Source organism: Micrasema longulum, unplaced genomic scaffold, assembly GCF_059751315.1.
Source record: "Micrasema longulum isolate JH-2025_06_02 unplaced genomic scaffold, ASM5975131v1 h1tg000988l, whole genome shotgun sequence".
NCBI lineage: Eukaryota > Metazoa > Arthropoda > Insecta > Trichoptera > Brachycentridae > Micrasema > Micrasema longulum.
In genome coordinates, this window is record NW_028278177.1 from 535,603 (window position 1) to 560,706 (window position 25,104).

Below are 25,104 nucleotides of genomic sequence, written 5' to 3' on the forward strand. Positions count from 1 at the left end.
TCTGGTAACTTACCAATGCTCTAAACACTTTATTCTGAGTTTTGAGAGTAAATGCTTGAGGAGAATATTAGGGTTGATCGATATATTTCGAAGTGGATGAAAAAAAGATTTGGTATCTTATTTTTTGCATTAGTTTCCCTAATTTGTACGCACTTCTTCCAGCGATGTTCAACAACATTTATTTAGCCTTAGGGCCGCGATTATAATGGGAATTTTAGGACCCCATGCCTTTACCATGACAGTATAGTTGAAGATAAATTCTCCCGAGCGATTACGAAGATACACTACCGACCCCCCCCCTTCAAGTTTTGGGTAGGTACATCGATATGTAACAAGGGGACGCGTACGTCACGGTGCAAATATCTATGCACTAAAGTGAGATACCTTTATTATGTTGTCATAATTTAAGATAAATTCTTCCGAGTGATTACGAAGATACACTACCGACCCCCACCTTCAAGTTTTGAGGTAAGTACATCGGTTTGTACCGACGGGTGTATTACCTCACGGTACCATATCTGCTCATTAAAAGTGACAAAAATTTTGTTCATGTGAGCAGTTTTTGCTTTAAATACAATTAACTTTTAAATACAATTTTATTATTGTTCAGAGGTGGCCAGTTTTTTTTATATAAAAGCCTTTTTAAAATATAAGCGATAAATAAGCCAATTTTTAAGGCGAATTAAATTCTGACATATCTATTAACTGACACATTTGAAGCCGAACTGCTGGATGCAGTGGCTAGACTAGCTAGATGTTGCCCTATTAACATATACTCGTATGAGCATCTAGCCGTAAAAACGTTGCTACCATAAAAAAATTATTTAGTTATAATATTTTTACTATCTTCCTGAGTGTACGTAGTTGTATTTTTTTTTTCATATGTTTTACTGTCCTCCTGAGTTTACGTATCGAGATGCCCAAAGGGCCGGCTTTGTAAAACCTCGGTAGATAAATACAGACATATTTATTTATTTTATGTACTCGCATTCTAGGACGTTAATTCGGGGGTTAAGGGTCATAAAGGCGAAACTACAAAAACACAGTTTTGAGATAAATGATAAAACAGTTTTCAAAAAATAATACTGTCTTTTAAGGGTGACAAATAAAGAAAATAAAAAATACAGTTAATAGAGCATAAAATGTTTTAGAGACAAAAATATGAAACTACGCTTTCGTCTATATGACCCTAACTTGCGCTTACATTAGTAAATTAACAAAATGATGTAAAAGGTGTTTTATTCTTCTGACTTTAAACAAAACGCTTCATTTGTAGTTTCACACAAATTTATCTAGGTAACTACTTATCGGATGAGTTTCATCTTTTTGTCACTAACAGGATATTTTGTTTGGATATCAGATTAGTACTTAACACAAAACAGCATTTTTTGTAGTTTCGCCCTTATGACCCTAAGCCCCCGAATTAATGTCATTATCGATAACTAGCATAATCGATATGGATGAATTGGAATTTCATTAGGACATCACTATTAATCCATAGACAATTGGTTTTAAGTTAAAAAAACAAAAGAAAAAGAAACGGCTTGATTACCGCCATTTCGCGTGACATTTGAACAACTTTAATGTTTTCATTTTTCGTTTAAAATTTCGGATTGGAAAATCTAAGAACAAGAAAGAAATTATTCGCGTTAGGTAATATACAAGAAGAAGCATTTGACTGTTGATAAAAGTCAAACAAAATAATCATGAATGTCATTCAAGGAAATAAGTTTTCATTCCGCAAGAGAAAAGCAATCCTCGGAAACCCCAAAAATGCTGGCAAATTCGGTACAAAAAGCAGTAATTCAAGTTAGTTTCAACAATTATTTAATACGTGTTTCTAAATTGTTGACGGTTTAAAAGTTCTTTCATGTAAACTTGTTTTGTTTCATCTGCAGTGAAAGCGGGCAGGCAGTTTAGTAAAACACCAAGATATTTGTTCGATGGAGCTTTGGAATCGAGTAATATTAGCAAAATGGGACCTCCTCCGGCGCCTGCTTTTTCCACGAAAAATAAGTAAACATTGGGGCTATTATCACTTTACTGTTCTTTTGTTTGCCTCTCACTTGGAAGGCCTGAATGCAAAGAAAGGTTGCGTATTTTGTATTCGTATTATATATTTTTGAATCATTGTACTATTCTCAACTAAAGAAAAGTTATAAAATAATTCTGTCAAACTTTGCATTTAGCCTAAAACTTAAATACTTTTTATCATAATTGGTACTTTTTTTTTTTAAATTCTCTAAGCATAACTAAATACAGTATAGTCTCTATTATTAATCAAGAAAATTTAAACAAACTAACCATATTACAAAGCAAGGCTTTAAGAATCATTTTGGAAAAAACCACAAACACCGACGCACAAGTGTAAATTTGATGTTAAATGTATTAAAAGTACTAACACATAAGCAAATAATATTTTAAAATACGATGATATTTGTATCTTTTTAAAAAAACACAGAATTTGGGAAAAAAAATGATCAATGCCAACATGGACGTGATCAGAGAAAAGGTAAAAACCAGAATCCCATTTAGAAAAAAGGTAAAGTCACAAAATTAAATTTTGTTTTTATAATTCAAATCATACAAACGAATTCTAAAACCGTGTCCCACCCAACACTATTTATCACACAGTTGGAGCTAGATAGATAATATAATGCTATCTTCTTCACCAACATTTTCAAAAGGAGTTTCTTCACTGCCTTAATAACATTTTGATTCATCGGCAGCATGAGTGAGTAATGTTTGGAGGAAGAAATATAACTATGAATCGTCCATCGTCACTTATCAAGTATGGCCAGGAGCATTATCATTATTATAAGGCTTTTGGAGGCAGCTTTAGTTCTTTCATTCCTTCGCCATTCACCCGATGCTGTGGTTTGGATAACCGGAGATCCGGTTTACAATAACCCTCCTCTCTGAACAAAAATAAAATACAGGTGTATAAAAATATATTATTATTACAATAATATTTAATTAATTAAAAATTAAAATCTATCAATTCTATTTATTTTATTCCATTTTTATTTATAATTTTCACTGGTAACTGGGTTTTGTCGTGACAGACATTCTCAGACTGCTGGGTGACTAAATAATTTCATATGTTCTGTACAAGTGAAAGCAGGGGTTTTCAATCATGATTTTGTATAATTATGAGGATAAAAGAATTAAACTGATTTCCATATTATTTTGTAATATTTAAAAAGACAATATTTTTATTGATGTAATAAAAAAGCTGCTCCATTAAGAAATGTTCATAAAGAAACTCAATCTATTAAGTAAATTATGATTTGAGTTTCAATAATACATTTTTAGAGTGTCCGGAATGAAGCCAAACTCATTGAGTGACAGCTCTGTACCCGGAACATCTAACAATATCAACGTACTGGACATATCATCTAACAGAGAGATGTGGACGCCCAAATATAAGAGTTCTTCCGGAAACTCGGCCAACAGAGGCAAGTATACTCAATTTCACAGAACTTATTGCCCGCCTTGAACGCGAATCACTCTGTCTTTGCATACAGACCTCGCTTTCCCCACATTTATGCATTCATTATTCCAACTTTTGACATGTTCATCTTCAAGTGTTTGGTTATGCAATATCTTTTTAGGTCTTCATTGTTTTCTGGATCCATCCACATTCACATTGTAATTCTTTTTTGCCGTCAACGTGGAACTCTTTTCTTGATTTTGTCAATAATGCCTTTCTTAGCCTTACATAATGCACGGATCTCACCTATTGTAAATAGTTCAACTGAGTGACTGCATTTTGCCAGCATTCAGCATGCTTTCATCTTTGATTTTACATTCCCAATGTAACTGAATCACAATGGTGAATGGCTAATTTTGCCTTCTGCGACAAACATTTATTTGCCAAAATTGATTTAAGGGCACAGTTTACCCTGTTACCGACGCTCACCCTTCTTTCAATATCTTTCTCAGTATTAACATTCCTAATGACGCCGTGACAGGCGCCGTAGCATAGTTGATTAGACGGCCAACTGTGAAACTGGTGTAGCGGGCTAGATTCCCGCCAGTTGCAAGAAAAAATCCAAGAAAGGTTTTGTTTCTCAATTGGTCGGGGTGTATTTTTAATAACTTGCTTCTAAATCCTCTCTTTCCCGTATGTTGACACACCTATAAAATAGAAGCTGGGCAAGATATTCCTAAAAAAATAAACATTCTTCCCAGATACACTAATTTCTCTACCCGTCTCAGCATAACCACATTTGCCGTGATCTCCCAATAACCAGTAAGTCATAATTTTGTAAAACTTTTGCTTAATTTTTTTGATAAGTAATGTTTTTTTCTTTAAGGTTTGGTTAGTTGCAGTCGAAGTCATACCACTCCATGTTCAACTACCAGTAACACAACTTTACCTGATTCTTGCATTATTCTTGGTACGTTACTTTCACTACCTGATCATGTATTAAATATGTTTTTTTATAATCTACTCATGTTCAGGCGGAATAAACTGTATTAAAATATTAATTTATGTTTTCAATTTTTATTTTTGTACCGCAACAGGTCAGGCCAAATTACAGGCTTCAGAAAAATCATATTTTAATTTTTTTATGTTCTTACGGGTAATCGAAACTCGGAACCTCCTGTGCCTAAGCGTCTTAACCACTACAATGTTTTGAATGTTTACTAACCTTTGTAGATAAGTATCTACTAAGTTTTTCAACAGTATCTCTACAGAGGCGAATAAATTTTATTTATTTGTTAATAGACTATCAACCTTAGCCAAAAAAAGATTTTTTATCTGTGTTATCATCGCTATGTTTTGGTAAGTAATTTTTGTTATTTTGAAAATCCCCACCGATACTTCGAAATTATACCGCCCGCAACCTCACAAGTTCGCGTACTAACTCATATTATTATATTTTACATTTTAAAAGGCACTTGTGCCGTGTAATGAATAAATAAAATAAATAAATAAATCTGGAAGTCTAGCCTTAGACTGATAAACGAGTGTTTTGTTTGTGAAGCAATATCCGAAGGTCGTGGAATAGCACGAGGAGAAGTCGGCATCGCAGCCGTCGACCTGAAGAGACCTCACCTCAGCTTGTGTCAACTCAGTGACCGTCACTCTTATCTGCACTCTCTTACTACAATCCATTTCTTCCACCCGGTCGAGGTATTTAACTTGTTTTCCTATCCAATAAAAACTTGTATTAAATTTTGTTCATATTGTGAGAAATCTATCTTCTCATTGAGATATGTACATCCGAAGCATTGGGACATGTAAAACAATGGACAATGAGCGGTCTAAATTTTTTTTTGACTCTTTATATCATCAATAAATTATTATGTTCTTGACGACAACATTTTTTTGAAGTTTTCAAATTTGAAGAACGATAGTTTATTGTAATAACTTCACGTAGCCATAAAAAATATGGTGATTGTAGAGATTGAGTTTATTATAAAGAAATATGAGGGTATTAGATTGAATTACAATATTGAAATGTCACTATCTAAATTGTTCCTTTATCCTTCTTCTTTCCTTCTCATCCCCTCTCCTCTCTTCATAGTATAGTGTAAAAAAAAAAGATATATATTTTTATTTTGTTAATCTTTGTTTTTAATTTTTGTATAAAATTGTAAGATTCAATATGTCCATGTATTTATAATTTTCTCAAACTGAACGGTTTGGGTAGGTAGGAAGAAATTGCCTTAAGGCAATATGCCCGCCCTTATATGTATATATATATTGTATATGTAAATAAAGTGTCAAATAAATAAATATTGGAAGCAAACTTTGAAATCTCCATCTCCATTAATGAGATATTTGCGAAAAACTTTGAAAAAAGAAGTGAGATTTCTAATTATGCTTCACTAACTAAATGGAGAATGCTAAATTTGCGGTGTCAAGTAGTGTAATTGAAATTTGGTTTTACAAGATTAAGAGACAGTTTTAAATTACGCTATTATTTAGATAGGTAGGTTTTTATATATATATAAATATATAATCAGTAACTAATTTTCTATTTTTGGTGGAGATTTCTAAGTTTGCTTTTAATATCTTCATATATCCTATCGCTAGAGAGCACTGAATTTGAGTGCGGTCCTAGTGATTTATCTTTGCCTTGTTACGGGTCGCCGCGCTCCACGTGACTCCGCCTACTCTTACACCATGACCTAGCACCATAGCGACATCTATTGAGTAGCGAGTGTCACTACTTCACTACATTTATGTAGCTGCATGAATACTTAAACCAGCCAATGACCATCATAAGTCCGTAAGCCATGTTAATTTCTAGACGATATTGCTTTTATAAAATAATCCATCTCTGTTTACATTTCATATTTGTCTGTGTTAGTAAATATGCACGGATTATTTCCAGATAATCGTGCCGCACGTATTCTGTGACAATGTGCCGACTGAATTGTACCGCCTAATCAAGAACCAGTTCCCCGGAGTGACCCTGACCGCTGTCCAGAGAAGACATTTTAATGATGCAGTCGGCCTCGAGAAGATACAGCGCCTCTGCGCCCCGGAATATAGTTCTGTGCAACTACAACTAATACACAAGTAAGACCTTACTCAATCCGTGTCTGCTCCCTATGAAGATTTTATGATATCCACAAAATCTATCCAGGGCGCTCTTTCAGCGGCCAACTCCAGGGAACAAACAGATTAGCCATTTATTAGTATAAATCGTTAATTACTTTGTACAGCCAACCCTCCTACAATGGAATTAACTCGTACTGCGTTATATGAAAACTGTGCTTTAAGAAACCCTGAATTAATACTAATCAGATTATTCCTACCACATTATATAGCAACCACTGACGTGTTATATGTTATATATTTTATTTTATTTTATTTTATTTTATTTTATTAGGGAAATCAACAGTTCTACATACATATTTTTAGTAAACAAACAGATATAGTGTATAAACTCAGAACTAATAACAGATTTCCACATAGTATACAAAGTTAGTAAAGAAAATATATATTACATATCAAATAAATACATACAATTTATACATATAAAAATGTTATTTTCAAGTACTCAATAATCAAAGATTTTTTAAATATTAATTTTAAGAACATTAAGTTACTGTAAATTGGGCGGGATAAGGACAAAAATGCTTGAAGAGAGGATAAGGAGGGGGGGGGGGAGATGTACATATTTATTATTATAATGTCTACTAAGTTACATAATACATTTTTAGTGTAAATTTTAAATCTGACAGAGTGATGTTTGTATAATCTATATTTTTAAATTTTGTATTGTACATTGAAAAAGTCCTACGAAAAAAAGCATTTTTAACATACAATGTTTTACTTATTGGTACATGAAACAGGTGGTACCGTCAACAAATCCTGGCTGGCACATGTATTGTTATTAAACCAAGCAGCTCTGTACAGTCAACCATTCCTGTCACAATTTTGTAAAGCAGTAGTTGGTCCGCACACACTCTGCGGTATTGTAGAGAAATGATTCCATGGAAGGTGGAGGCAGTGAGAGTAGATACATAAGAAATACCGGTTTTGTATTTAAGATACTTTATAAATTTGTTTTGAATATTTTCTATTCTACTTATATATATGGCATACTGGGGATTCCATATCTGAGAGGCGTATTCCAAATGGCTTCTGACAAATGTATAATATAATGAAATAAGGGCATTTGGATTATCAAAGTGTTTACTCATTCGAATTATGAAACCTAACATGCTCAATGCTTTGGAGGTAATTTTATTGATAATTTTATATAAAGCGCACTATAAAAAAATTTGAATTAAAACAAATTAGATTATTAATTTGTGCAGTGTTATGTAGAAACCGGGTTAAGTGAATTTCAGAAATAATGAAATTGTATATAAATCAGACCGATTTGTTTTGAATTACATACATATATGAAAATTTAATTCTCAAAGTCCAAGTTTTGAAGGATAGGTTCAAATATATTATAATATACCATCAATATGTTCATTTACCACTGATTTTCTCAAATTGAATGGTTTGGGTAGGTAGGCGAATGGAAGTTGCTCAGGTGTCATTAAATGAAGTCAACGACGATGCCGAATTACTGAAATGTGATATAACAGGTGACGAAACATGGGTTTACGGATATGACGTCGAAACTAAGGCTCAATCATTCCAGTGGAGGTATTCTGGATCGCCAAGATGAAAATCATCGAACACATCTAACAAAAGCAAAAGCAAAAAATGAATACAGCTGCAAATTTTAGCATACTTCTGGAGCATGTATATCAACATATACTTTTTTTAAAATTGACAATCAGACTCTCCGAACCAGCAAAATTAAAAAAATCCCGTTATTTTCTAAACACACCTCGTACTTGCTCACTAATAATATCGCTGGATAATTACTACAACTAGGTAACTTAAAAATTAGCATTTTTGAGTGACCCACTAAAAACACATTTTTTTTCCTCCTCCGTGAATGTTACAAATAGATAAGTCGTGCATCCAAATCATCATAACTGAAGTTACCTAGCTGTAGTAATCATCCCACGATATAAGTAAAATAAATCAACAGTAAAATGATTCAAGTACTGATTAAGATGCTTGTGTAGCTTTGAAACCGGTCGGAAGAAAAAATAAAAATCAGTGGTTAAAAACAAAGTTGTTTTGTATTCATTTTATTATAATGAATAACCTCAAAGTTAGTACTTCAAATATAATAAAAATATAATTTGAGTACGCTTAAATAATAACCAAAAAAGTCATTTTAAAAGGACAGGCCGTATGTTGCTTTTAATATTATATATTATATAATATGCATTTATGTTTAGATTCTACGCTCTTACCGCGGCTGCTGCATTACTGAAATATGTGGAGTATATACAGTGCGTGATATTCCAGCCTCATACTTTGAAGGTGGATTACCACACTACCGAAAATTCAGCATTTATCGGTATGTTTGTTGTAAATTGTGAACAGATTTCGTGTTCATTTTACTTTAAGATATTAATATATAATCCAACTCAACATAACGTATGTGTGATTTATTATCAGTTTGAGACCCAGTGTGTATTGAAAATGAATGTTTCATAATTTCTTAAGTATAAAATACCAGAAAATAAAAATACTTAAAATTTTGAAATAATTCCTCCAACAAAATATTGTGAATATCTACGGGATTGAATTCAGGTCTATTGGTCAACTTCACTTGTTCATAACTTCTTGATACTAACTACAATATGTTGCCTTTTAAAGTGTAACTAACCATCTCTCCTAGATGTGGAAACAGCCACCAGACTGGAACTGGTGGAGTCCTTGTCTCGGGCGGGCGCAGACAGGGGGAGCAGTCTCCTTGCCATTCTGAACCACACCAATACGGCGGGGGGCCTGCGTTCGCTGCGCGCCACTATCCTGCAGCCTCCGTGTGACGTGGCTACCATCTCCATCCGCCTGGACTGCGTGCAGGAACTTCTCGAGAATACGGAAGGCCTGATGCCGACCCTGCAGGTTAAATAAACATTATGTCTTGTTCATGCCGCAAAGACTGCTTGTCTATAATCCAATAGTTATAAAATTGTACATAACAAAGCTTGAAACAATTATTATAATATAAATATTTTTTTTGTAAACGTCAAACTACGCCTAGCAGCGCAATTGCGAAGGTCTATTTAGTTACAGGGGTGCACTGATAGGAATACATTTTATAAATATAATAAAAGTGAGTTAGTGTTATTTTTGACAAAATTTAGTGAACATAAATAAATGGGTGGAAATTATAAGAAATTTAAGGAAACAATCTGATTGGGATTTGCCAAAAATAAATTTTGATTGTTTACGTCAAAATATAAACTTTTTTATGTACCTACCAAAAATTAATATCTTCCAATTTTTGGTAGCATATGCATGATCGTTGAATGCAGCCCTGGAATAAAAAACAAACTTAGTAACTGCGGGTGCGTTTTCGTGTCACTACCATTTAAAATGTCTTACTTTATAGGGCGCGTCTATGTATTAATAGGCGGCCTCCGTGGTGTAGTGGTCAAGACGCTTGACTCACGCACGGAAGGTTCTGGGTTTGATTCCCGGTGAGAACACAAAAATTGAAAATGTGATTTTTCTCAAGCCTGGGTGCTCTGTGATGTAATTCACCACTGTAATTAGGCCTCCTGGCCTGTTGTGGTGCAAAAAAATGTAAAAAAAATATTAAAAAATAAAAAATAAATTAATATGTCAATGTCAACCATTATAAGAAAATTTGTGAAGAGTTGGAAGAGTAGATTTTCCTGACTTCGTCATCTTAAAACATTATAAATTTTTTGCACCACAACAGGGCAGGAGAACCAATCACTCTGGTGAATTATAGCACAGAATACCCTTGTGAAAAATCGCATTGAATTTTTGCTTTCCCACATTTCTTTTTGTGTGGGAATCGAACCCGGAACCTTCCGTGGGTGCGTCAAGCGTCTAAACCACTAAACCTAAATTTTAGATTGCGTTCTGGTATGGCTACCTTTATCTTTTTCTATGCATTCTTTATTAGGTCCGGATGGGCATGTGAATAATTTAAAATCAACTATTATTGTTTAAAATGTTGATTTGTTCTTTCCAGAGTGTGATGAAGCAACTGTCCGATGTTGACAAGATCCTCTGGCTATGTATGGAGCTGCCAATTCAGGAGGGGAACAGGTCTGGTGAGGCTCAACTGAACCACACACTGCAGCTGAAGACCACCATGGACCTGGTCCCGACACTCAACACCGCTCTGGATGCCGCCAGGGGACAGTGGTTTCACACTGTTAAGCAGGTCCCCATTTTATTATTGTATTGTGTCGTTATTTAGTTGTGAAATAATTATTAATTTTTACAAACTGTTATTATTTTACGTATTTTTTATCCGACTTATGCATTGTTTTATAATTGTAGTGACATTAGATGGGAGCTTAGGCTGAATTACAAGGTAGCGGGAGAAAACCAGAGTTATTAATTCATTTTAGTTTCATACATTACATATGTGTGGATTAAGAATACAGTCCTGTGTGTGAAATAGAACCAGAACTCCGAACGAGTGTTTTCAACTTGATGGCTGCTCTTAGGTAAAAATCCTGAATAAGGAAAAAGAGCGGAGATAAGCTGGCATCGTTGAGAAGTGGTTTCTATAATTCTTGAAGTCCTGGGTTCGATTTCTGGTAGTGGACTTGAAATAGTGTTTTTTTAATATGGATTATTTTATTACTATGGATTATTTTATTACTATCTATGACTATCAAATTAAGCCCAAAATATTTTTTTTTTTAAATTGTATAATTATTATCAGCTTTATGATTTTTAAAGTTTTGTACTTTTAAAATTACTCCGCCCGTGACGTCACATGTCTTCATAGGTGAGTTCTGCTGATTTGTGAGTTGGTTTCCCGAAAACAGGAAATTCATCACAACACTCGATCATTGGTTGATTCGGAAGAACTTGTGACGTAGTTCATTTTTATAAATTTTTTCATACATTTTCGAAAAACTTTGCCATACAATTAAATGCTCCAATTTTTACATTTTTTTTAAATTCGCTTTCCGCACCTATTGGTGCATAGGGCACTCCACTGATACACCAATCACAGCATATTTTGATTTTTTTTTGTTACATGAATAAAGATGATCAGTCTTACGCTTCAGGTACCAGTCCAGGGATATTCTGGTGTGAAAACACCCTTTTTAATAAATATTTCATATCAACCATGCTGGGAATCGAATCCGAGACCGAGAATTGCATGGTAGGCCAAGGCGCTGTCCACTACACCACGGGTCGACTTTTTACTTTTTGTAAGAAAACATTTTTTATAACCAATTTTCCGAAACAATGAACTTCCTCATTGCGACATTTTATTGTTCCCGGACTGGCACTTGAATCGTCAGACTGATCACCTTACCTTTATGTAACAGGTGATCGAACTAAGCTGCGTTTGGTTTGGTTAGTGCAGTGCCCAATGCATCACTGGGTGCGGAAAAGGGGATGATGATGATGTATATCAATAGAAAATTTAAAAAATAATAATAATTATAAATTAAAAATACTAAGAGAACAATTCAATTAATCCAATAAGTGTTCTAATAAATCTCTCTCTCTTCAATCCGTGCCTCATGTCTATGGAGATTACGCCTGACTCCAGATATGGCTCATCTGCAGACAGTCTCCCTCCATCTAGAGTTCTAATTAAAAGCCTAATTCAAATCGATAGTCAACTTAACAATAATTATTATAGTACCCATTTAGAAAGAAGGCGAAGGTATACAATGAAATTTTATGTATGGGAAAAAACATTTATGATAAAAATAAATGGAAATACATGTTAATTTATTATTAAGATGCCACATAAAAGTATGTATATGTGTGTGCTATTTTAAGATATCAAGAGTATGCTAAAGATAAAATTATTTTATATTTGTGTAACCATGCGTAGTTAAATCCGGTGAACTCAAAGGCTCCGTGGCATAGTTCTCTTCCACGAGAAGTGCAAAATGTCACACGGTTTACTTCGATTTCTTTAAAATCGAATTAAGTATGTGTTTGAATAGAACTTATTTAATAAGCGCCTTCATATTATATGTACATAATCACATTTTTTTCAGGATTTGGAAAACCCCAAATTTAAGGAAATTTCTGATCGAATATGTAAAGTGATTCAGGACAACATACACATCGGACGCGGTGCGGCAGCGCACCAACAGAGGTTAGTTTTTACTGTGTTATTATTATTTGTCCGCCTCGTGGTCAGCGTATCTGGAAACTATGCAAGAGGTCTCGGGTTTGATTCCTAGCACGATCGACTTCAGTCAAAATTGTTTTTACACTGCAATATTTTATAGTCCCTGCCCTGAGACCTTAAGTAATAATATACGGATCATATTGATAATAATGATAATGTAAACGTTAGAGGTTCTCTGCAATTGTAGAGCTTTTTGATAGAATCCCATTTGTCAAATTTAGTCATTTTTTAAGAGAGAAAAAAAACTTTCTCAAAGCCTTCTATCAAAAAGTCCTTCAAATGTTTGTGTGTAATTTAACATGTTATATATATATTGTCGGCCTCGTGGTGTAGTGGTCAGTACATTTGCCTGCCATACGAGAGGTCTCGGGTTCGATTCCCGGCATGGTTGACATGAAATATTTATTTTAAAAGGTGTTTTCACACTAGAATATTTTATAGTACCTGAAGCATAAGACTAATTGTCTTACACTCGTGTAGCAAAAATGATCAAGATACACTGCAATTGGTGTACCAATGCAGTGTCCTATGCACTATTAGGTGCGGAAATGAAATGATGATGATGATGGTGATTATATATATTTTTAAACTCAATTCGAGACAATTTTTTGTCTCTCCTGAAAAATCGCTAATTTGACAAATGAGGGGGTTAAATGCAAAACCGCTACTGTCCATGGTCACTGATTTTTGTGAAGACCAACAAAACCAGTAGCCAAATGACTATTTCTTTTAAGTTTAGTGTGCACATTCCACTTAAAATGAATAGACCTCTCATTACCTACTTTACCACGCACAAGTTGCACATTTGACTCGGAATAAATAGTCTTTTTGCTGTTGGTTTTCCCAAAAACAGAGACCATGGACAGTGGCAGTTTTGCATTTAACCCCTTCAAATGGGATTTTATCAAAAAGCTCTTCAATCGGGGTATCAATGCGGTGCCCTGTGCACCATTAGGTGCAAATAACGGATGATAAGTTTTTATAAATTCTCTTGTATGTTTCAAGAGATGGAAGAGTAGAAAAAGATGTTGAAAGGAGAGTGAAGCGGGTAACAAAATGAATGGTGCACTGTAATTGTTAATAAAAATATGTCAATCGAAGCTAATTTTGCAGTTTTAATTGCAATGCTTATGGGTGGAAGTGAAACACGTTTGAAATACGGTGTCTTAAACGAATGTGTGGGAAATCGATGTATGATGGGGTTACGAATTATGAAACCAAGTGAGAGCGCAAATCTGAGACAGATCTAATTGATAAAATTAGTTTGGTCATGTAGAACAAATAGATAACAAAAGAACAGGAAAACAGAAATTTGGTGAGAATTAATGATAACGTGGGACGAGAACAACCAACAAAGAAGTGGCATCAGATAAACCAAAATTTGACACAACACAATATGACAAGATGTAAGAATGTGGAAGACTCTGAATTTATATCTGGATAGATGTGTGTGTCAGTCTATCCTATCTGCCAACCCTTATGGGAAAATGGCACGATGAAAGTAGTAGTTGTATTAGTATGCTGGGGTTGATTCATTAGACAAAAACACACCAAGTTTTCCGTTTCTTCAAAGAATGAATGGAATTATTATTGCCAGGTGCTTTGCCGTTCGTCCCGAGATAAACGGCTTGCTGGACGTAGCTCGGCGATCATACTCGGAGCTGGTGTCCGATATGCAAGAGACAGTACAGCAACTTAGCTCCACTTACTCTTTACCCCTGAAGATGCACACCAACTCTAACAGGGGATTCCACATTCTCATGGTGCTGGGCAAGAATAGAAAGACTTTCGATGCAAGTGATCTTCCACCCGTATTCCTTGAGGTATGGAGATAATTATTACAACTGTCCACCTTCATCTTGTTGGAATGAAAAATACAGTCCTGTTTGTGAAGTAATCAGACAGGCGCCGATGCATTTAGTTAGACGATTAGACGGCCAACTGTGAAATTGTCGTTGTGGGTTCAATTCCTACCAATTGTTCTGGGTGTTTAAAACAAGTCTCTAAAATAAAGGTTTAGCCGGTTATTCCTTTTAAAAAAACCCATGAGTAAAAATCCTAAAAAAGGTAATTGAGTGGAGATAAGTACGCCTTGTAATGTATTGGTTAGCAGTTTTGTCATATGCCAGATGTCTCGGGTTTGATTTCCGGCGAGATTTTCTTGAAATTGATTTAAAATTAGATTTTTTGCTGCAATTTTTCATAGTTCCTCAACTGGAACCTAAAGAGTAAGACTGATCATCTTTGTTTATTACAAATGACCGCTGGTACGCTGATTAAGGAAATTACGATTTATTTTAATTGTTTTATATAAAGGGATCCTCTTGTTTGTTTATTCATTTTTACTCATTTACTTTATCCATAACACATGCGTAAGTAATTGACCAGTTTATATTTCAGATTTATTAGAAATATTGTTAATACTCCATATTCCACTCTTAATGAATAGGTACAAAACCATGGAAACGGTGTGTCCATGACTACAGAGGAAATAATTCTGATGGACCAACAAGCGAAGGAATCGCTGAGTGAAATACAAACTATGAGCAACATGTTCGTATCCTTCCTTTCCTTTTCCTGCCGCACATTCCTAAAGTAAAATTAAATCGGGTTGTGGTCCTGTGGACCAAAGGTCCGTAGTTCGAATCCCACTCTACCCCAACTCGATTCCATTTTCTAATAGTGAATTATTTACAACTCGTTAAAAATGGCCCTCAAAATTAAATATTTGGGTAAATCATAAGAACGCAAATATTTCTTTTTTTTTTTTTAAAATTCAAAAAATGTAGTAGATAGTCCAATAGATAGACAATAAATATGGGCCAAGTTGGCGTAGTGAACTGTAGGTACAATAATAGGGAAATATACTTAGAGTAATAACACGTATAATACAATAATTGACCATGAACTTAGCTACAGATTACATCAATACAACAGCCCGTTGCTGTAGGTAGTGAACGTTTAAATTTAAATAAAACACCGTTACGAATCTTGACGTCACAATTGTCAAGGCTTAACCTGTCTCGTTTTTGTAGAGGCATATTTTTAAATAATTTTATTTGGAAGCTATGTATGAAAACATTTCTCCACAATATCCATATTAATTTTGAAAATACGATTAATTTTTCTAAATCCATTTCACATACTTTTATCAGTATTTGTAGTATGCGATAATTCCCAACATGTGAATGAAAAATAGTTACAAATTTTATTGATTTCAAGTAGGGAAAATTTCAACTAATGAGTTTTCAGTTCAGGGTAGCAGTATTTTTATACGATATCGAGTGGCCTTTATATTATGTTGGTGTCTATCTAAACATGTCACAAAGTCACAAAAAGGAAAAAAAAAAACAGTTATTTTACTGTTTTAATTATTGTTTGTAAACTTAATTTTAAATGGGTAAACATTCATAAAATTGATTTTGATAATTTCAAATTATATTGCTGTATTGGGATCAATTACGATTTAATGAAAGTTTAGAACTGTTTTTATTTAATTTTTAAAGTTGATTTGTGGTAAAATTTATTGTACTAGAGAGGGAAAACAATTTTAAGAAGGAAATGTGGAAGTCTTGGAATTTACACGGCTTATGAGCATTCACCATTATGTGTATGTTTGAACATCCACATTTCCTCATCTTTTGCTCAAAAGAGCTGAAACCTTTATTGCTGTTGCAATAAACTTCTTGATAACTCCCTGGGGAGTAAAATCCAGCCGCATCTATAAACATTTAAACATGCTCAAAATATTTTTGATTTGTGGTGTCTGAATATTGCTACTATATTTTCTTAGACAATAAGGATCGAAAACATAGTAAAACCAACAGTTTTTTTGGATTAATAATTTATAAAGAAAATTTCTGTTTATTCCTTGATGCGAATTTAAATCATAATGTGTTGCTTCCAGAGTCATATTTGACCTCCTCCAAGATCTCCGCCCCTATATGGGATGCCTTTATAAATTGTGCGAGCATGTTGCTGAACTAGATGTCATCCTATCACTTGCTCAGGTACCATAATATTGTCACCTCAACTTGTAAAACTCGTAAAGTGACAAATGGAAAAAAAAAGTGGTTTGGTGTTTTTTATTAGGACTTCAATTAGTTTATGTGTGTAAAACTTGTATATTCATACATTTGTCTCATTATTTAAACAAATGTATACCGAGAAATAACTTCGCTACAATTTGCTACTCAAGTAAAAACTGTTTATACTGTCCCCGAAAGTTTTACAAGTTAGGCCAACAAGAATGAACTGTTTGATCTCATTTTCAAAATATTAATCTCGACTTAATTGTCAAAACAATGCTATTTAATTTGTTTTAGGCAAGTACAGCTGGTAATTACGTTCGCCCGACATTCAGTAAATATTTGGAGTTGAAAAATTCAATCCACCCAATGTTGGACTATCTTATTCCCGTGGCATCAACACCAAATGACGTGGTTTGTATTTAAAATTGAAAGGTTTAAGATCATTTGTCAAGAAGCTGTTTCTAACTTATTTATGCAGTTCAATATAACAATATACAGTTATCATAAATTATTTTGGAATACCTCCATGGATAGCTTGAACCATAATTATATATAATATAATTATATAAGTATACAGAACAGTATTTTTTAAAAGTATTTAGTTAGAAGTCATTATTTAATAATGAAATCCTCCCCTCTTCTTAACTTAATTCAATCTTTTTAATCTTCAATGTTAATATCTTATATAAGTCTGTGTCTGGGGGAATTAAGAATACAGTTATGTTAGTGAAACAGAACCAGAATCCTGGACGAATGCTTTCGACTCTATGGTTGCTCTCAGTTAAGAATCTCGAATAAGAAATCAAGTGAAGATAAGTCTGCCTCATAGTGTTAGCGCGTTTGGCTATCACGCTTGAGGTCCCGGGTTCGATTCCCAGGAAGATTGTCATGAAATATTTATTAAAAAGGTTGTTCTACACTGCAATATTTCATGTTCCTGGAATGACACCTCATGCGTACGGCTGATCACCATACCTTCATGTAGAGAAATAAATTGCATAAATAACATACTTCACCTTCAAGAAAATATCAATATCCTTCTTAAGTGGTGCGAATCCAACCATTTGTTTTTAAACGTAAACAAATTTTTTCGCATGTCTCTTTGTCGTTCACAAATCTCATTCCATCATCATACTCTATTAATGACACTTTAATAATTTATTTATTTATTTATTGATTTATTTATTTATTTATTGATTTACACGCCCAATGGGCTTTTACATATTTTAGAAATTACATTTAAGTGCAGCAGTGAAACATAAGTATGTAAATTTGGTAAAAATAAAAGATAACATAAGAAAAGCTAAAAGATACAATAATAAGTAAAAATCAGGAAATGTACCAACATAGGTATATGGTACATAGAAAAATATTTAAAAAATTTACATATGAAAACATACACGCATACATATACATACATATAAGTTTATACATTATTAAAGAGATACATTAGAAAAAGAAATAGTAAAAAAAGAAAAATATTAAGAAATTAATTAATAATGACTAATACTGTCCCACAAATCAGAGATCCCGGGGTAACTTTTGATGAAAAGCTACCTTTTAGGTACCATAGAATGACAATTGCTAATAAGACTATGCAGACACTGGGCTTCATTATCCCGAATACAATTTTTAGTTGCATTATTTCAATAATATCTCTGTATTTTACTCTGGTCTGATCGCAGCTGGGATATGCATCGTCAGTCTGGAGCCCTTCTTACAACTGCAACTCTTTTAACTTAAAAATAGTTCAGTGGAAGTTTTTACGCCACATACAGTTCAAAAGGGGTAAACCTTTATATGAAATTTGCCACCAAACTTTGATGTCTGAGTTGAGGTTACCGTTGTTCTCCACCGGAAGGACAATTGCTGACCTCACCTTAATGCACAGAGTGATATGCACCCTAATAGATTGCCCAAAATTACTGTCCCTGATAAACTTTCGTGTACCCACAAGGACTACTAGACTCCGACACATGTTCCAATGCGAGTACAACAGGAAAAAACTTCACCCCCCATCATCTCCTCCCCTAGTGAGCATCTACAGAACTGCTAATAATTATACTGAGCTTTTGGACTTGCTCCGCACCACTCCTGCTGCAATTAAATCAGCTATCCTGTCCATTGAATGGCCATTCCCTTAATTCTCCTCTTTTTAATATGTTTTTTGTTTCTATTCATCTTTACTTTGTTTACTTTTTCTTTTAGGTATATTAATTACATATTTAGTGGAATAATTATGATCTTATTTGCTATAATTATATACTTTTTGTGTTTTTAAACTGTATATTGAGAGCCCTCTGGGCGTTTATTCAATAAATGATTAATGTACACTGCATTAATTGTACGAAGGCAGTGCCCCCTATGCGCCTTCGGGTGCGGACAGGGGTATGATGATGATTTTTAATATATTATTTTAATTATGGTGTTTATGTTTAAAATATATTTACTTCTTCCGATTTCCGAATACGAATTTGATGTTTCAGTTTGCAAGTCCCGAGTTTAATTTCAGTATAATAACTGGCCCAAACATGGGAGGAAAAACAATCTATATCAAACAAATTGCTCTGTTGCAGATAATGGCACAGGTAAATCTGCTTAATAAATATAATAAATCAATCAGTACTTTAAAAACATAATTGATTTTCTGTTTCACAGATCGGTTGTCTAGTTCCGGCTAAAAGCGCTTTCTTCAGGATAGCCGATAGAATATTTTCTCGGATCGGGTTTAACGATAGTATTGAAAGTAATGCATCTACATATGTGTTGGAGGTTATTATTTTTTATTCAATTTAATAATGTTTAAATTTAACACTGAAATAGTAATATTTATTTATCTTTTATATTTTATCTGAACATTACCAATAAGCGATATTTTTAATGGAAACAATTTCAGATGAAAGAGATTCATTACATCATTCAAACTATCACTCCAACCAGTTTGGTTATTGTTGACGAACTTTGCAGGTAACTTTTTTGTTAATTGAATGTATTGTTGTATTTTTAATTAAACATATTTTCTTACTCAGCAGTAAAATAAAGAAGTCAGAATTCAAATGAATATCTTCTTCTTCATTTTTTATGGCCTTTTCATCCCCCAACTGGGGCGTCGTAGCCAGTGTCGAGTTTTCGTTTTTGTTTATTATATATACAAGTTTGTGTGTTATTTAAAATTTTGAAAACTGTACATATTATATAACATATTTATCACCATTTATTACTGGATATTTACATATAATTTTATATGCATGTTTATTTGGCGGGGACAGGAGAGTTAGAATGTAATTCGGGAATGAAATGTTAATATCAGAGAGGTCGGACAGAAAATCAGGATAACAATAAATTAATGTCCAACTGGTATATAAAATAACTCTATTTTTCAAATTTTATTTAAACAAACAATATCTATCTCAATAATTGGTACTTTAATAAATTATAAGATCTAAGACAAACCATAGATTTATATTCAGTTTACATTAAAATATAAACTGTTTTGTATCTGTAGAGGAACGTCATGTGAGGAAGGCACAAGTATGGCGTGGGCCATTTGCGAGAGACTTCTGAACACCGGAGCATTTGTTTTCTTCACAACTCACTTCCTTTTTCTCACCAAACTGGAAAATCTCTACATGAATGTTGTCAAGTAATGAAATGATTAACTTTATGCTAAAGAACTCTAACTTGAAGCGATGATTATACGCATATTACATTATTTTAGTATAATTAAGTGAATACATGTTGGCAGGCCCGACCATTTTTATATACATACATGCATATGTCAGAATTTATAACAAGGCTTCAAAGAATGTAAAAATTTAAACTCATTCTAAGATATTAAAGGTATTTTTGAAATGGTTTAGATATAAAACCTGTTATTTTAAACAGATTAATTGTTTTGTAACATAATAATGCACCAGAATAAATGTTGAAATCAATTTTTTCAATAGTTTAATGAAGCAATATTGTTTTTTACAAACAGTTTGCACACAAAAGCTAAAGAAGTAATAAAGAACAACGCTGGTGGCAAAAGTAGGAAACTAATTTATCAGCACAAAATGGCAGCCGGAGTAACAGCCATTGATCACTATGGCCTCACACTCGCCAACAGCACCAATCTACCCAAAAGTGTTACCAGTCTGGCGGAAGAATTAGCACTTGTTATTGCCACACATAAAAAAGTGAGTTTTTTTTTAACAAAATAAAGCTATGTGGTTCATCGCGACACATATATTCACATTCTAAGTATTGTACGTGTAAGGAAGTGATACTTTAGTGACATTTATTATTAGTTAAATAATGTTTTCGGATAATTCCATTTATATAATATATCATGTATAAATGGAGACCATATGAAACATGTATAATTGATACAATTTCTTAATTAATTAAAGGATCACGAAGATGGTAGATAATCATAAAAAATCATAAAACAGATATATGTGGTGAGGATAAATGGTAAAATAGAATGGAGATGAGCAGGATCAGATAAACCAAAATCTAAAGTCTGGTCATATAAAAGTGTGGCATAGTCAAAATATATTAATGTGGAATAAGCTAGGAATGGATTTCATACGGTATTAGTAGTGGTACAATGAGGAAGTTCAGTGGTTATTTAAAAAAAAATTTAGTTGTTAATAGACTGTTAAACTAAGTCAAAAAATTTTTTTTTTAATGTTTATATATCGTATTATCGGCGCTACGATTTTTCAATGTTTTGTATTTCTGAAATAACTCCGCGTGTAACGTCAGAGGTTCATTTCCGCTTATTCTCATTCAGTTCTTCTTATTGATCCAGAAGCGACAAGCAGACCGGAAATCTTCCATAGCTCTTAGATTATAGGTTGATTCACATGAACCAGTGACGTCATTTAAAGTAGTGCGGTTTTATCAAAATATTTATTATCATTTTTTCTGTACATTTTCAAGAAACTTTGCAGTACAATTTAATGCTTTAATTTTTACCCCGCGTAAGAAAACATTTTTTGTATCCAATTTCCCGTAGGGCTGAAGTTCCTCATTAACACTACTAACTGCTTGGCCAGAGTGGCGAAGCGTTTGCAAAAGTAGCGCGGGCGTGGGAAACGGTGCGGGTCTGGCGTACGCAGTGGAAGCGCGGATTTCGAGCAATTCGCTTGTGTGTTGGGTGTCCTGAACCATTTTTATCACAAATTCATTCTTATTTTAAATTTTATCATTTGCATGTTTAGCCATCCGCAGCGTAGGCCGTGCTTGTATTGCACTAATCGGCTCCTCGATATAATTCAAATCAGCCACCTCGTTTGCAAAGCCACATAAGTAGTACAAAATGTCTTCGGTGCCCGCGCCTTCCCTGCAGCCATCTCTTCATCGTAGTATGGTTCGAGCTACACCCGGCCCGCTCGCCGTCTGAGCTAGCCCACGTCCCCTAGCTGCATCACACTTGTTCATTATATATTTGATTTCACCACCCCAATGAGGAAACACGAACACACATTCTATGTGAATTGATGCTTTACTTCATAAAAGAAGCCTCATCCTCGGGGGACCACTGGTTAAACCCGAAGATGTTAAAGAGCTCGGCCCTCTACCTAATAGTCTGATACTTTACGGATCTGGGCTTGAAGGAGGAGATTTAGCAAAATGTTAACTCTCACCTTTCACACAGTAGCCAGGCTCATTATAAATCTGGGCTTGGAGGACAAGAACTATTTACGGGGACTCGTCACAATAGATCTTCACAGGTCACAGTGATGCCAGTAGCTTGCATATCACTGACCCCCACCTCCAAGAATAAGAATATCACCACTCCGCTCTCGCCTTTGCTCTCTGGCCAAGCAGTAAATGTAACAATAATTGTGAAATAAACAGATGTTTTTTCCAATAACTACACTGCTAAAAAATACTAACTATACTAACATTATTTAGTAAAATTTTTTTACAGGCTACTCCCATAACCGAGGTCACTAATAATTATGATATTCTACTGTACAAACTAGCGGCAGACTTAAAGCAAGAATGCCGTAAAACCAATGTAAGTAATGACATAATAAATAAATTGGTTCAAGAATTCAAATCAAATAATCCATTAATTCTGGAGGCCGCCCTTACCGAGCCAACCGAACACAATCTGAAGAGTTCTACTAGCACTTCCAAAAAAAAATCTAACTCGCAGACTGATAACACCAGTCAATTAATCAGTTCTAAAGACAATATTTCTAAATCCCAGGAAGATCCCTTCGGATCAATGTTGCAAATTTTCTCATCACCGAGACATATCGCAAATGATAAAATAAATAATAAAAATCTTTCACCAATGGGAGATGTCGCCGCTTCTGTAACTGTTTGTAGAGATAAAAATATTTTACAAGAAAGCACAGAGCAATTGTCAAGCGTGGAAGTAACTCCCGTAATAAAGGTTATAAGCGATAAAAATATATCTAATCTAGTAATAAGTGAAAGCGATATATTTTCTGATGCAAGCAAGAACAATAATTCTTTTATTTGCAATTTTAATAGGGACAATAGATTTTCGAACCAAAATCTTAAATACAACTCGCAACGTTTTGACATCAATCAGGCATCGACATCCAAAAAATTTATAAATAAAATAACACCCGAAAATAAAAAAACTTCTAATGCAGAAGAAGAAAATGACGATTTGCAAATTTATTTGACAAATCAAATGAATTTACTTTTTGGAATTGACGCATCCCCAACAACATCATCTAAAAGATTAACAACACATAATGTTCAACGAACAGAACAATCTGAGAATTTAAATAAGTCGGAGATTCATTTTAACCAAGTAGAAATGTGTAGGTCTATAGTAAGTCCCAACATAAAAAACTTTAGAACAGATGAAAGTCTGTCATTATCTCGGAATGGAAATACTCCTGAAATGTTCTTCGGATCCAGAGTAGCAGATATAGACACTGAATCCGGAAGCAGTTACCCAAGTCCGAGTTCTCTAGTTCAAAGGATAGATGACATGGCTGAAATAACAGATATAGAGAGTTTGATCGATGAAATTTTGATGTCTGAAATTGATGAAGCATAATATGATTCATGTTTTGAATCTTCCCGTTTTGCTTTAATTATATTTTTTAATTTTAATTTTGAATAGTAAATTTTTAGTCCTTGGTCCATTCAAATTTGTGTTTTTTTTCCCACTTCTATTCCCTTTCCACACCTACTGGTGCATAGGGCACTGCATTGATACATCAACCGCAGTGTATCTTGATCATTTTTGTTACATGATGGTAAAATGATTTTTTGCTTAGTTTAATAGTCTATCAACAAATAAAAAAAACCACTGAACTTTCTCATTATGTAGGATCAATAAGCAAGTATGAAAATAATTATAGGTATTCTGTGTGTGGAGTTATTAATGCTTTTTTCTTATAGTATTACTTTTCGAAAAGCTGTGCAAAAATAGAATGTCTGCCTTAACCAATCACAAAACAAGTCACTCGTGAATTAGTGTTGCAAATCAGGTATAATTCTGGCTCATTGTTTTCTACTGTTTTTTTTTTAAACTGTAACCTATTCATATACTTAATAAAAATATTTTAAAAATAATTTTGTTCTTTATTATTAGACGAAAGACTTATAAGAGAATTTAATATAATAAATAATTACATTATAACAGATGGAGAAAGGAATATGTAAGTCAAATCTTTTTGATCGAGAGTTTATGATCCGTCATTGGCTGGTTTCAATGATCATTTTACATGTTGTGTTACATTCACCGTTCTGTCCATTTGTTTTGTAAGAAAGTAATTATTATTAATTAATCTTGATATCAAAACATAATTATTAATTTTTATCACCCACCCTCTGTTATGGAATTCAGTGATGTCAGCTGTTTTATTTTATCAGCATATGAACAAGGTTGATTTATTGGAGTATCGTATGAAATTCGAACGACTTTCTTGCGTCAGCTGTTTGAATCGAGCAATCTTCGACGTATGCACTAATTACATCTGAACAATTATTGACACGCGATCACGAATATTCACAATTCAACTTTTTACTGAAGATCAATCAACCGTAGGTACTATATTTTATGAATGATGATTTTAATATTAATACATAAAATGTCTATGAATTTGCATTATCAGTCATAAGTAAGAAAAAAGTATAAATTCCAAGTTTTTCACAGTTTTGGCGTTTCAATGTTGTAAAAATTAAATAATAATGGTTTATTCAAATCTTATATGTTTTCAATCTTTTACACATTCGCGGTTATGCCAGCTATAACCATCAAAATCACGACCCATTTGGGAAGTCGCGGTTAAAGCTGTTGGTAGTGAAAATTCTGCTACAGTCTATGTTAAACTGTAGTAATTATATGGTAGGAGATATTGTATACCTATAAAAAAACAGCAACAAGT

The 25,104-nt window shown here is 33.6% G+C and overlaps 1 protein-coding gene across 1 annotated transcript; it reads left to right on the top strand.

Moving 5' to 3' along the window:
- Nucleotides 1-1,427: 1,427 nt before the first annotated feature.
- LOC148277729 (mutS protein homolog 4-like) lies at nucleotides 1,428-24,191 on the top strand. The gene is made up of 20 exons (XM_088232501.1): nucleotides 1,428-1,809; nucleotides 1,899-2,016; nucleotides 3,316-3,458; nucleotides 4,320-4,403; nucleotides 4,995-5,143; nucleotides 6,351-6,538; nucleotides 8,776-8,897; nucleotides 9,222-9,451; nucleotides 10,554-10,748; nucleotides 12,565-12,665; nucleotides 14,299-14,524; nucleotides 15,151-15,254; nucleotides 16,609-16,711; nucleotides 17,027-17,143; nucleotides 19,219-19,320; nucleotides 19,391-19,504; nucleotides 19,629-19,699; nucleotides 20,238-20,375; nucleotides 20,712-20,910; nucleotides 22,653-24,191. Exons 1-20 carry the CDS (start codon nucleotides 1,707-1,709, stop codon nucleotides 23,766-23,768), a joined length of 3,723 nt encoding a protein of 1,240 aa, XP_088088627.1. The 5' UTR covers nucleotides 1,428-1,706; the 3' UTR covers nucleotides 23,769-24,191.
- Nucleotides 24,192-25,104: the final 913 nt, after the last annotated feature.

Bases quoted from the DNA above. Each gene is read 5' to 3' on its own strand.
- LOC148277729 (XM_088232501.1), top strand. From the start codon at position 1,707: ATGAATGTCATTCAAGGAAATAAGTTTTCATTCCGCAAGAGAAAAGCA. The intron at 9,452-10,553 runs GTTAAATAAACA...TGTTCTTTCCAG, and splicing joins GCCTGATGCCGACCCTGCAG to AGTGTGATGAAGCAACTGTC. The intron at 15,255-16,608 runs GTTCGTATCCTT...TGTTGCTTCCAG, and splicing joins ATACAAACTATGAGCAACAT to AGTCATATTTGACCTCCTCC.